At 40.4% G+C, this 13,031-nt stretch overlaps 1 protein-coding gene across 2 annotated transcripts in view; it reads right to left on the bottom strand.

Moving 5' to 3' along the window:
- Nucleotides 1-7,295, bottom strand: part of chrna4b (cholinergic receptor, nicotinic, alpha 4b) — a 33,825-nt gene extending 26,530 nt beyond the window's left edge. The window contains exons 1-2 of one of the 2 annotated variants that reach the window (XM_008413191.2): nt 6,866-7,295; nt 1,641-1,792 (exon numbers count right to left, since the gene is read on the bottom strand). In XM_008413191.2, coding sequence (XP_008411413.1) covers nt 1,641-1,792; nt 6,866-6,917 — 204 coding nt within the window. In that variant the 5' untranslated portion in view covers nt 6,918-7,295. The remainder of the gene's footprint in view (nt 1-1,640; nt 1,793-6,865) is intronic. The other variant, XM_008413192.2, reaches the window with a different exon arrangement.
- Nucleotides 7,296-13,031: the final 5,736 nt, after the last annotated feature.

Here is a 13,031-nt window from a genome sequence, read left to right as displayed (position 1 = left end):
ACACCCTCAGCAGGGTCCTGGAGGGTGCATGAGAGTTCGCCCAACCAGTTTACATGTGTTTTGTTGACTTGGAGAAGGCGTTCGACCTTGTCCCTCGGGAGGCCCTTTGGGGGGTTCTCCGGGAGTATGGGGTACCTGGCCCTTGTATACGGGCTGTCAGGTCCCTGTATGACCGGTGTCAGAGTCTGGTCCGCATTGCCGGCAGTAAGTCGGACTCGTTTCCGGTGAGAGTTCGACTCCGCCAAAGCTGCCCTTTGTCACTGATTCTGTTCATTACTTTCATGGACAGAATTTCCAGGTGCAGCCGAGGTGTTGAGGGGATCCGTTTTGGTGGCCTTAGGATCGCATCTCTGCTTTTTGCGGATGATGTGGCCTCGGGGAAGACCCAGGACACGCTGGAGAGACTATGTCTCTCGGCTGGCYTGGGAACGCCTTGGGATTCCCCCGGAGGAGCTGGAAGAAGTGGCTGGGGAGAGGGAAGTCTGGGCCTCCCTTCTGAAGCTGCTGCCCCCGCGACCCGACCCCGGATAAGAGGAAGAAAATGGATGGATGGATGGATGGATGGATGGTGTGTTTCTTTTCTAGGTTTTGTTTCCCTGAGTCTCTGTGGTGTCCTGTCTCTTCCCCCTTGATTGCTTCCCAGGTGTGTCTTGTTCCCTAATTACCCTCCCTCTGTATTTAAGTCCACCTGTGTCCTTTGTCTCTTGTCGGGTCCTCGTCTAATGTCGTCCATCATTGTTCGCTGTGCCAGTCTGTTCAGTCGTGGACCTTTTGCCTTCCGTTCTTCCCCGTGCTGCCTGTATGTTTGGATTGTGTTTTTGTGGATTTTTCATTAAAACCATAATTTTTCATCTCAACCTGGGTCGTCAGCGTTCTCTCACCACTATCACTTCCACTTCATGACAGAACTTAACTTGACAGGTTTTCATTATTCCTGTCTTTCCATCGATGCAACACCATAAAATGATATTACAAAACATTTTTTTGAAATGTAACAGAGTAACTTTACTCAAAACAAATTAAAGTTAAAGTAAAAGTTCTGGTTTTGTAAACAAAGGACAAATTAGACAAATTGCAATTACATTAATAAATGTAAATGTAACTTATTACTTTCCACCCTGTATGACAGAAAATATATTTTTTCCACATTGGGAAGTGCTTCTACTTTCTCCATTATCCATACAGGTAGCCTGTAGGACAGTAAAATATTGTTTTTATTTGTTTTGGTTCGCACAATGAGTCTCTGACTCTTTTCGTCATAGTACCGGCAAGAATTTAAAACTTTCTCTCCTGGTTTTTAGTAAAAGACCACAAGTCGTTTCTACTGCTAGCGCTAAACATATGTGTTTGATTTGTTTGAATTTACCCAGAATGCCCTGTTCTGTGGGTGAAAGCCCAGTTGTTTGGAAATTGTAGCTTTGAGGAGAAGCTTCATCCAAAGAGATTGAATGATTTCTCAAACATGCATGAAAGAATCAAAGAATCGCTCTAGGTTTGTTTTTGATGATGGAATAACATTCTAAAACAATGGAAAGCTCAGAAAAGTTGATTTTACATAAAACTGCCTCTTTAACTGTTGAAAATATGCAGTCAGGAAAAAGTCCAGAAAAACCGTAACACAACGGCTTGGTTTCACTCACCACATCAATTAGCTGAGCAATAGACAAGCCGAAGTGGACCAGCACCGTGTCTGAAGTGTTCTGCACAGGCCGAGAGAGCTTATTGTAATGCGCAAACAGATTCTGAAGAAGCCTCTCTTCAGCATGGGCACGAGGTCCAACCTGGGAGTACACTGAAGGAAAAGAAGAAGACATTAAAACTCAATAAAGAAAGCTTTGACTTTCTGCTATACATGTGCAAATTTCTTGCAATGAGTTTCTGTTTTCATATTCATGCTTGAAATAGACTGATCTCGCATTGATTCGAATGCATATTGCTTTTCCTTTACAACACATTCATCCTCTGTGAATTTAGCTGATGTGGCTCGGCTGAAGAACACAGACTGTAATGTGGAAGGAGGGTGACCTCTATTATAAAGGTGCCTGTGGTTACATGAGACAGTATCTGGGAGAGGAGACAAAGGGAGGCGGGACAGGAAAAGCAAAAAAGGGCTTATGAGTGTTTCAGTCAAAATGCCCCATCTCCCTCCCCTATTCCATTTTCATTGGAAGTTATTTGATTTTTGATTTTTTTTTTTTTTTGCTGGTCTCTCATATTTCATTATGTTTGCCCAAAATACATTTTTCAATGTCTCGTCTTTCCTTATTTGAACTTATTGTGCAAAAATGTCAATTGTACTGGAGCTCAGGGACATTTTTCTGTCTCTAACAGTTAGCTTAGTGACCTGAAGGAACAGGAAGGAAAACCTTCACACCCTTTAATTTTTCCCACATTTTGTTGTATAAAATATGTATCCCACATAAAGTATTGTTTTTCTCACACAGTTCTCTGTCATGACATTGCAAAAATAAACCTTTACAAAGATGTGTGATATTTTTACTAAGTTAAAATCTTGTCAATCCAGTGTTCTTAAACATTCAGGCATGACAGCTTTTCAAAATGTTTTTCTTTTTCTTTTTTGTTTACAATTTTACAGTTAATGTAAATGCAACTAGTGTTTCTCTGTTAACTGCTCTTAGGAGCGTGGGACTGAGAAGCAGTTTGTACCAGTGGTTCCACCAGGTGTTTTGCTAACTGCACTCAGATTTGTTTTTGATAACAATATAACAAAAAGTTGATTTTACATAATTACACCGCAGCTCCTGTTAAGAAAAATAGACTTTGATCCATTTTAAACAAAACAGGAAGTGGGGAAAAAAAACCAAACTTGAAACAGTTGGAGGGTGTGAATATTTTCAGGATGTATTTTAACGGGTGTGTTTGAACAACATGAATGAAGATGTTTGTATTAATTCGTGTTTCAGATTGGTGATACAGGTGTTGCCATCACTGTGCCTCGCTCACATCTGCTGCCCACTCAATCAAAACTGATGGACTGTCCTTTGGCTGGCTGAAGACTGGCTTCTGCCATTTTGAAAGGATTTGGATCAATATCTTATTAAACTGATATGTCTTTTTACCCATGCCCCTCCACCACAACCCAACCCTCCGATTGTTGTTTGAACCTGAGTCTGTTTGACAAGTCCAGACACCTGATAAATGTTTGTGCATGTTCTGATGGAAAACTGATGTTTATTTATTTTTTCTTATGCATGCCAGGTMRGAGACATGTGGGTTGATGTAATAAAGAAGTGACGTCCCACATGACTCCAAAGCTGCCTTGCAGCTAATGGGACTGAATGGGAGAGCTCCTGTCCTGACAGTGTGTGTGACTGATCAAGATTTGTTTGCTGTAACATTCTGTAAGTCTGTGCTCTCTGATCATCGTGGTACAAGCAGCAAAACAGGACACATTACTTCTAGGCTAGGCAAACGCATTTATATATATATTATTTAATAAAGTTTCAGCGATAGTGGTTGACTTTATTTAATTAAAAACCCAAACTGTAGAAAACACATTTTGTGTTCCTAAGGTTGTGCTTTCGTCAGAGATTATGAATCATATTGGGAGTTTAGCCTTCAGCGCTAAAATTCTTACTCACTTAATGAATAGCTGGACTGCAAAAAGATGACTTGGATTAGAAGAAGATTGGAAGAAGGGTTGAATTTTATTTTTCAGAAAGGCAAGTCCCTCTGCTGCCTTTTTGAGACATATAAATATTCTTTCTACAGTTAACTAAGGACAAAAATACATAAACATTAGTATTCACTGGGGTAACCCACAGATACATAAAAACCTTAAATACTTGAAAATGCCTCTAAAAACACTTTTAATTGTCTCTTTTATTAGTTCAAACACTGAATATACCTTAATAAATATTAGTACACAGTAGAAACCATCTTGGCACTAACACCAACAATCTTCTTTACTTCCATTCTTAGCTATACATCCAATCAGCACCAAGAAAGCAAATGCAGGTCCTGGATCGGTTGCTTTGCAAACGCCAGCCAACAGCATCAAGTCACGCTACGTTTAGGTGTTTCAGCTTCCCATGTTGCATTTTCTTTAGAATATATTGATATGAGCTACAAAAACATTCACAAAAATGTGGGTTTTTGGAGAATTATTGGGAGTCACATTCAGAAGAAAAATCTGCACATAGGGGAATCCATGAATACTGAATCGATTCATAGTCAGGGTACACTGTCAAGAAAAAATGAAATATAAGCAGTGTTTGTGGGCTGATTAACAGTAAGTCATAAAGAATCAGCAACTGAAGTGCTTTCTCTGTTGAGGCATTTCATTTTGAATATTGTCATCTACAGTGGCGGGAAGTAACAAAGTACAAGTACTTAAGTACAATTTTTGTGTATCTGTACTTTACTTAAGTAGATTTAATAATTGATACTTTCTACTTTTACTCCACTACATTTTACAGTAAGTATCTGTACTTTCTACTTCACTACATTTCTACAAAACTGTCTCGTTACTCGTTACATCCAAGTCGCGTTGTTCTTTTTTTCTGTTAAAATATGAAGTTCAGGGACTTAAGGTGGTGCTGTAAAATCCAAGCAATAACGTGACTTACATGTCTGTTGTCACCCATCGCCTCCACCTTTACTCACACGCGAAGCTCCGAGACATGTGCAGTGGTTTCCTCTGAGCGGGAGGCGATGTCTGTCTAATCTAATATAATAGCGCTGCATAAATCATAAGATATGGCGACATGCAAGGGCGTAGGAACGAGTCTGTCATTGGGGGGGATGCATATTGGAAACCTGACAGATCAGTAAATAGCTTGAGCAGAAATATCAAACGTTTGCGCCATCAACACGTCAGTAATGCGTTACTCTAATCTGACTCTTGTTTCAGTAACAAGTATTCTAACAYGTTAMTATTTACAATCCAATAATCAGATTAAAGTTATGCGTAGTATAATGACTGTCATTCCAGGATGAACACTCACTTTAGCATTTGCCTCACAACCAGCAAGATAAACACTCTGGTAGCACAGACAGGCTAACAGATTCTGATATATCTTATTGGTCAAAATGCATTGATATAAATTGACTGATAATTGAATTGGTTCTACCTCTTTCTAAAGCCAAAGTAGAAAACAGCTCATAAAATAGGACTCAACCATTTTAAACTCAATACAGCAGTATGACCAACAAAAATAAAGTCTAAAAAACAAGTTTTGTTCTTCTTGAACAACTCTCTACATCAGTGCAACAATTTGATCTACAAAATAAATAAAATAATACTTTCACATCTAACAGACACAATCCCTGAAATTATGATTCATAGAATCACATTTCTAAGTCTAAACTATGTTACAGAGTAAACACAACATGCTTTATCTATGGCAGTGTTCATTAAAATGGCATGATGTATTAAAATTAAATACAATCGGTTCACTTAATGATTTTAGTGATTAGGTAATGCATTCAACAAGTACTTTTACTTTTAATACTTAAGTATTTTTGAAAGCCAGTACTTTTTTACTTTTACTTGAGTACATTTGTCTGTGTATTTGTACTTTTACTTAAGTATATTTTTTTGAGTACTTTCTCTACCACTGGTCATCTAAACTAAATGAGTATATTTTGTCACTATTTAGAGTATGATACCAAGCTCTATCAGATAGTGATAAAATAACAGAGATGTAATACGATTCAATGCAATTTAAAACACAGTGATATGATTAAACACAATGCGATGTATGTTATGATCATTGAGTGATTTTATTTTGCTTTTCTATTTTTTGTATTTGTATTCACTTCTGGATTCATTTAAAAGGTCTTGCCTTATAGAGTTCATTTCTCTGCTCGTTATTGTCAGAAAGGTCTTGCTGTACTGGTTCTGCTCATTAAGTCCTGGGTTTTAGTTCATCCTCTGTTAGTGTTAGTGTATTTCTCTCTTGGTTTGTAGTTTCCTCTGCTATCGTATTGTATTATAGTAATTAGTATCAGGTCTCCTCTCCCAGCTGTTCCACATTCCTCTGATTAGCTCAGCTGGATCCAGGTAAAAGTCCAAAACTTCCTCATTATGTAAGCTAAAAAATATGACAATATAATTCTGATATAATTCTGATACAGTGTGATATAAAGCTATCTAATGTGGTTATTTGAAGCAATGCAGTACAATGCAGTATTTAATATGAGACAATATAAAATAAAATGTCTGTTATTACGTGATACTATGACATACAATCTGGTTCAGTGTGATACACTATGTGACAACGTGATACACAGTGATATGATACAATACTGCAAGATGTAACTCCCTGATACAATACGATATATGATTTGATACAATACATATAATGGTATATAATTTGACACAATAAAAGAATCTGATGCGATATAATACAAAAATAATGTAATGATGTACAATATGATCCAATACAGTGATTTACTATGATACAGAACAATATTATGGTAGGTAATGTGATGTAATCTGATGTGTTATGATATAATATAATGTGATATAATGCATAACTATGCATTGATATGATACAATTTGATACTCTGTAATGTGGCAATGAAATATGATGCAATGTAATATGATACGGTGTGGTGTGATTATTTTATGCAAGGAAACAGGATGTGATAACTGGAATGCAATAAAATACATTATGGCATATTTTGTACTATGTGATATAATTACAAAATAAAACAAAACCGAAAGCCATACTGTTATATGTTATTATTTGATGCAATACAAAGATTCATTGTTAAGCTCCTTTCTCTCTGCTTCTCTTTTTGTTTGTTTGTTTTTCTGTTCATTTAATATTTTTGGATAGTAATCTACATTACCAGAGGAAATCAGGGATGACACAGCTGAGGAAATGAAATACCTTACCTCTTGGAGTTGCAGCAATGAAAACCAAGCACAGGCAGGTGTGTATTTCCATTGTGGCTCCAGCAGTTTCCAGCCGTGTCCCTGAACTTTCCTCTTAACTTCTTTTGGATTTCAGACCCGGTGGTTGTTCATCCTGGAGGCTTAAACAGCTTAAAACTCTGTCAGCTCTCCTCAGAGCAGCTCAGAGACAGAGAGAAATCATAATCATGTCAGTGTGTGAGTGTCCAGTTATCCTCAGGGCTCCATCTGTCCATCGCTGCATCTGGTTGTTTTTTTATAGATGTATATATTTACAGCTGATTAAATGACCAGAGTCATGGAAAGAAGCATCTTTGAAGCTAATTCTGAAAAGTCTCTCCTCATTCGTCTGGAGTCCTTCATCCAAGTGTAGCTCATCCTTCTCTCCCCTTTCTACATCATTCCCTCCCTCACTTCTCATCTCTCCGCCTCCTCATCCCTCTCCCCCTGTCTCTCTCTCTCTTTCTCAGAGAAAAACACCTTCTCCATCCATTCCTTGCCTTCTCTTTCCCTTCTCTTTTTTTGCCTCTTCTTTGCTTTTTTTCTATCAAGAATAAACTTTTGTGACAGCCACTGGATGGTGTGAAGGTGAGGAAAACCAAACTGAGATTCCTAATGAGAATATACAGCATACATGAGCAGTGCAGTGTTTTCTGTATGTGAGGACTGTTACAGTATGAGTGCAGCTTGCTACCTGTCAAGGTCCAGTGTGGTAAAAAAAAAAAAAAAAGTGAAAGTGAGTCATAGCACATCTGTGCTCTTCAGGTTCTTCTCTATTCTGATTCCCAGAAGTAAATCTCCGCCTCCACCTTAACCTCAACCTGACCCTCACCTGCTGCCACTTTTACTACCATGCTGATCTTAATGGGGCAGTATTATGGAAAATCACCTTTTTGAGTTTACATCATATTATAATCTTATTCCCTCATCATAACAAAACAAAAACAATTATTTAATCTCCCATGGCAACCATTCAGCTGGTTGTTAAAGGGGCAGTATTATGTGTTTTCCAGGCACATAGTGCCATTTATAGCATAATCACGAAAATATATTACCTTCAGTTGTTCTAAAAATGAGGATCCAAGGAGCTGATGGTGGGACTCCCTGGTGAGGAGAGCTCTGTGAGGCAAAAGCTCTGAAGCTTGGAAATTGCAGCTCAGAGGAGGGGCTTTGTTCTTGAAGGCGGAGCTAGGTCCAACCAGGCGTTTTACACGACTGAATGGTTGCCATGGAGATTAAAGGATTTCTCAAACATCCATGAAAGAATTAAAGCAACACTCTGATGAGGGAATAACATTATAATACGATCTAAAGCTTAAAAAGTTAATTTTACATAATATTGTCCTTTTAAAGGGTTAACAGAGGAAACATGTGATGAAAGAGCAGAAGCTTCTTAAAGTGGCACAGGCCAAATTTCAAGGCATTAAATAAGTCGAATTTCTTTTTAAGTCATATTTGATATATGCAGCATTTTTATAACAACCGAAGGTAACATAGTTACATGACTGAATGTCACTGTGTGTCCCTTTAAAAAACTGATTTCTCTTTCTTTTTGCACGTCAGCAGAGTTCGGCACCAAGGCAGGCCATCTCTTTCCTTTAGTACGTGTTTCCTTTTATTGCACTTTTTCTTTCTAATGTTCCCTCAGCTATAGGAGCAGGACATGTTTTGATGTTGCAAAGGAAACAGGAAACCTTGACTCCTCAGTCATGAAGACATCTTTTTGAGCGATTGCATTTTCCAACTACATGATTGAGAGAAACAAAGGAGTTCTGGGAGGAGAGTTTTCTTGCTGTCGTAGGTGTTTTTTTGTCAGACCCACTTCCTTTCAATGCGCTGCATGCCCACAGAGTGAAGTGCACTCCACAGCGCAGTGCACACATTGATTACTTAATTAAAGTCTTCTTTTCTCTGGCAATAACTAACTCTGACCAAACAAAATAAAGGCTTTTTTTGTGCAGATATGTTTGCTCCATCAGAGATGATTGCTGTTAATTCGGCTGGGAGACTTGCAGGAATTTGTAAGTGGGACAGCAGAGGGGCTAGAGGAAATCTCACTCTAGCTGTAAGGGCAGGGTGCACAAATAGGCCAACCAGCCTGTTGGTTGACACGTTAGTTTATCTTCCACCCAAATGTCGGCACACACACACAAACGCTCAGATGAGAAGAACCATCTGTGCTGCGATGCTAAAAACGAGGATGCCACCGACAGCAGGTCACTTTGTTCAGCAGCTGCTTAATAATCCTACCTGAACTGATATTGGAAAAACCTTTACTGATCCCACAATGATATATGTTTGACCTCTGCCACAACTGCTACACACTGGCTGACCTCTAGTGAAAACCATGCTAAAAAACGAGTAACAACAACAATACTATTAGTCGCAATAGTAACATACCATAAAAACTATATAAAAAATACAGAGCAGTTATAAGAAATAGGAATATTGCCCAGGTGAAAAAAAGTATACTTTAGTATACAAAATTTTAACATACTTTAGTATACTTTTATCGATGTACTTAAACTGTACTATTTTGGAACAACTAATTTTGTGCTTAGTATACTTTAGTAGTATTTAAATAGTATTAAATTACAACTAATAGTATATTTTAGTAAACTCAGGGGTGAAAGTAGGGGGGTACAGTCGGGTACCGCTACCCCTAAAAGATTTAGCGGGGGTACGCAGTACCTGCAAGAGAGGGGAGTGGCTGTCAGCTGTAATACATGAATGGTTCACTCTGCAGTCGTGAGTTCACTCACTAATCAGCCGTGATTGATTAGTTTTCCAGGAACAATCTAAAACACGACTTAATCAGTTAAGGAATAGCTTTTTTTCCCATTTCATATTGTTTCTGAACTGCTCATCCTTTACTAGAGCAGGGCTGCAACACGTCGATCGCGGAAGGTTTTGAGTCGATCTCGGCATTAGGTGACAAACTGAACGCAGCCAGGATGCTGAGAGCAGCACATCCTCCTCTGAGTCCTTATCAAAACGTTCAGAACTTTATTAAAGAACAACAAAAAAAAACATAACGTGCTCAAATTAATGACCGAACAACAATAATAATTTCAGTGATTATTGTTTCAACAAGGTGTTGCGCAATTCTGTGTGTTTCGGTTCCATTATTAAAATAACTAGCAGAGGAGGAGTTTAAAATGAACTAATCAACCACCGCTGTGTTCATGCAAGGTTTATTAATGATCACAAAATAAATATCAAGCCTGCAAACCTAATATTGTAACGGACTGGTTGCTGTGTTTTTAACATAATCTCGGGTCGGCTTGTGGAGCGCAGGAAGTTGCCATGGCAACGGCTGTGCTTAAATGACAGAGATGGAGAGTAAAAAGGTGCGAGTGGTTTAGAGTTGATCACCTGTTCAGGGTGTTTTACCTTTTTTTACTTTTGCATTGGAGCATCACAGCCGCTGTAGTTTCTGAACGGTCAATAAACGACAAACTTGGACTAATTAATAAGTTCCAGGCCTGTGCAGAGACCACTAAAGGGGCAGGTGCTCAAAAAAAAGGGCACATCTAACCGCATTCTAGGACAGAATATTAACAAAGCCACTCAGCTTTCAGAGTTTAATAAATAATGATAAATTACAAAATTGTGAGATATACAATCAAAGCTAACAAACATCTCCATATAGAGCATAACACTATGTCTATGTAAGATATTTTATTAGTAATTTCTTTCTGCATTTTGTTATGGGAAAGTTTTGCAATATTCAAACTGGCAATTTAGCAAGATATGTAAATCGGAGCTGGTGGTCTAGCTCTGATTTACATATTTTGTCTTTACAGAATTACACTATTAAAAATATAAACAACAGCACAAAGCAACCTTTTAGTGACTGTAATCTATAAAAAGATCTGCCTGTTTGCTGCAGTGGAGATGAAGATGGTTCATTCAGGAAAGCAGAGCTGCATCAAACTTTAACGTGGAACTGCAGAAAAAAAAAATTGAATTGTTAATGCATGTAACCATGAGAAAAGCCTACTGAGTTTTGCTTAAAAAAACTTGTAAACATTTAAATCACATTCGTCTCATGAAGTGCATGTTTTTTGCAAAACAAACTTATTTTGCATGTCAGAAATCTTTTCTTAATATTCTAAGTTTTTATTTGACTCAAAGTTTTGCTTGTGATTCTCACATGACTTAGGGCGGTGATGGCGTCATTCCAGATTTTATGGGCTTTGCGGATGTGGTACTGGACCGAGGTGACCGAGGTACTAGCTTCGTCGGAGGGTAGGAGTGGCGGCTGATAACCCAGGACTATTTCGAAGGGCGAGAGACCAGTGGCGGCGGAAATTTGGCTGTTGTGTGCATACTCTACCCACTGCAGGTGTTGGGCCCAGTCATCAGGGTTGGTAGAGGTGAGGCACCGCAAGGTGGCTTCCAACTCCTGATTCATCCGTTCAGTTTGGCCGTTAGTTTGAGGGTGGTAGCCGGAGCTGAGGGCCACTTTGGCCCCCAGAGCGGAGCAGAACTGGCGCCAGACCTGAGAAATAAACTGGGGTCCACGGTCGGACAAAATTTCTCGGGGTATACCGTGGAGTCTGAAAACGTGCTTTATGAGGAGCATGGCCGTCTGGGCTACAGTGGGGAATTTTTTGAGAGGGATGAGGTGGCAGGCCTTAGAAAAACGGTCAATGATTGTAAAGATGGTGGTCATACCTCTAGACGTGGGAAGTCCGGTGACAAAATCGACGGCGATATGGGACCACGGGCGCTTGGGTATGGGTAATGGTTGTAGTAGTCCTGCTGGGGGTCGATTAGAGGCTTTGTTCCGTGCGCAGATGGCACAGGCGGAAACATACTCCTAGACGTCCTTATGGATAGATTCCCACCAGAACCTGCAGTTGATTAGGCCTATAGTGCGACTGATGCCAGGGTGGGCCGAGAACGTGGATGCGTGGACCCACTGGAGAAAACGGGAATGAACAGCAGGAGGTACATAAATTTTACATGGCGGGCAGGCTTCTGGTGGGGGAGCGGCTCGTTGTGCTTGACGTATGAGGTCCTCGATCTCCCAGGTGACCACTCCTACCGTACAGCTAGGAGGAAGGATGGGGGCCGGGACCTCGTCAGCGTCGTAGGGGGAGTAAATCCTGGATAGGGCGTCGGGTTTAATATTCTTGGACCCTGAACGGTAGGAAATGGAGAAGTTAAAGCGAGAGAAAAACAGGGACCAGCGTGACTGGCGTGGATTGGACCTCTTGGCAGCCTGGAGGTACGCCAAGTTCTTATGGTCGGTCCAAACCACTACTGGGTGCTCAGCTCCCTCCAACCAGTGACGGCATTCTTCCAGGGCTAACTTTATGGCTAGTAGCTCCCTGTCACCCATGTGGTAATTTCTTTCCGCAGAAGAGAGTCTGCGGGAGAAAAAGGCACAAGGATGCAGTTTATGATCGGTCTTCATGGTTTGAGAGAGTACTGCTCCGACCCCGGTATCAGAGGCATCTACCTCTACCACAAACTGTTTACTGGGGTCAGGCTGGATGAGGATAGGGGCCCTGGCAAACCAGTTCTTAAGCTCTGTGAAGGCTGCCTCAGCTTGCGGGGTCCAACTAAACACCTTCTTAGTGGAGGTGAGAGCTGTCAGGGGGGAGGCAGTTTGGCTGTAATTACGAATTAACCTTCTGTAAAAGTTAGCGAATCCAAGGAAGTGTTGTAGCTGCTTACGAGTTTCGGGTTGGGGCCAGTCCAGGACTGCCTTAATCTTGTCCTCGGCAGCCCTCACCTGACCGCTCTCAAGGACGTAATCGAGGAAGATTACCGATGGGCGGTGGAACTCGCACTTCTCCGCTTTTACATAGAGCCTGTTCTCCAGTAGTCATTGCAGGACCTGGCGAACATGTTCTTGGTGCTCAACGAGGGACTTAGAGTAGATCAATATGTCGTCAAGGTAGACGAACACAAAAACATTGATAAAGTCCCGGAGGACATCATTCACTAGCGCCTGAAAAAAGGATGGGGCGTTGGACAAGCCAAAGGGCATGACCAGATACTCATAATGACCCATTGGTGTCTTAAACGCAGTCTTCCATTCATCACCCTCTCGGATACGGAGGAGGTGATCAGTGGCGCAACTACACATTGTTCAGGTGGATGCAAAAACATAGATCGGCGCCCCCCCCCCACT

The sequence above is a fragment of the Poecilia reticulata genome, linkage group LG7, assembly GCF_000633615.1.
Source record: "Poecilia reticulata strain Guanapo linkage group LG7, Guppy_female_1.0+MT, whole genome shotgun sequence".
Classification (NCBI taxonomy): domain Eukaryota; kingdom Metazoa; phylum Chordata; class Actinopteri; order Cyprinodontiformes; family Poeciliidae; genus Poecilia; species Poecilia reticulata.
This window is presented reverse-complemented; position numbering and strand designations above follow the sequence as displayed.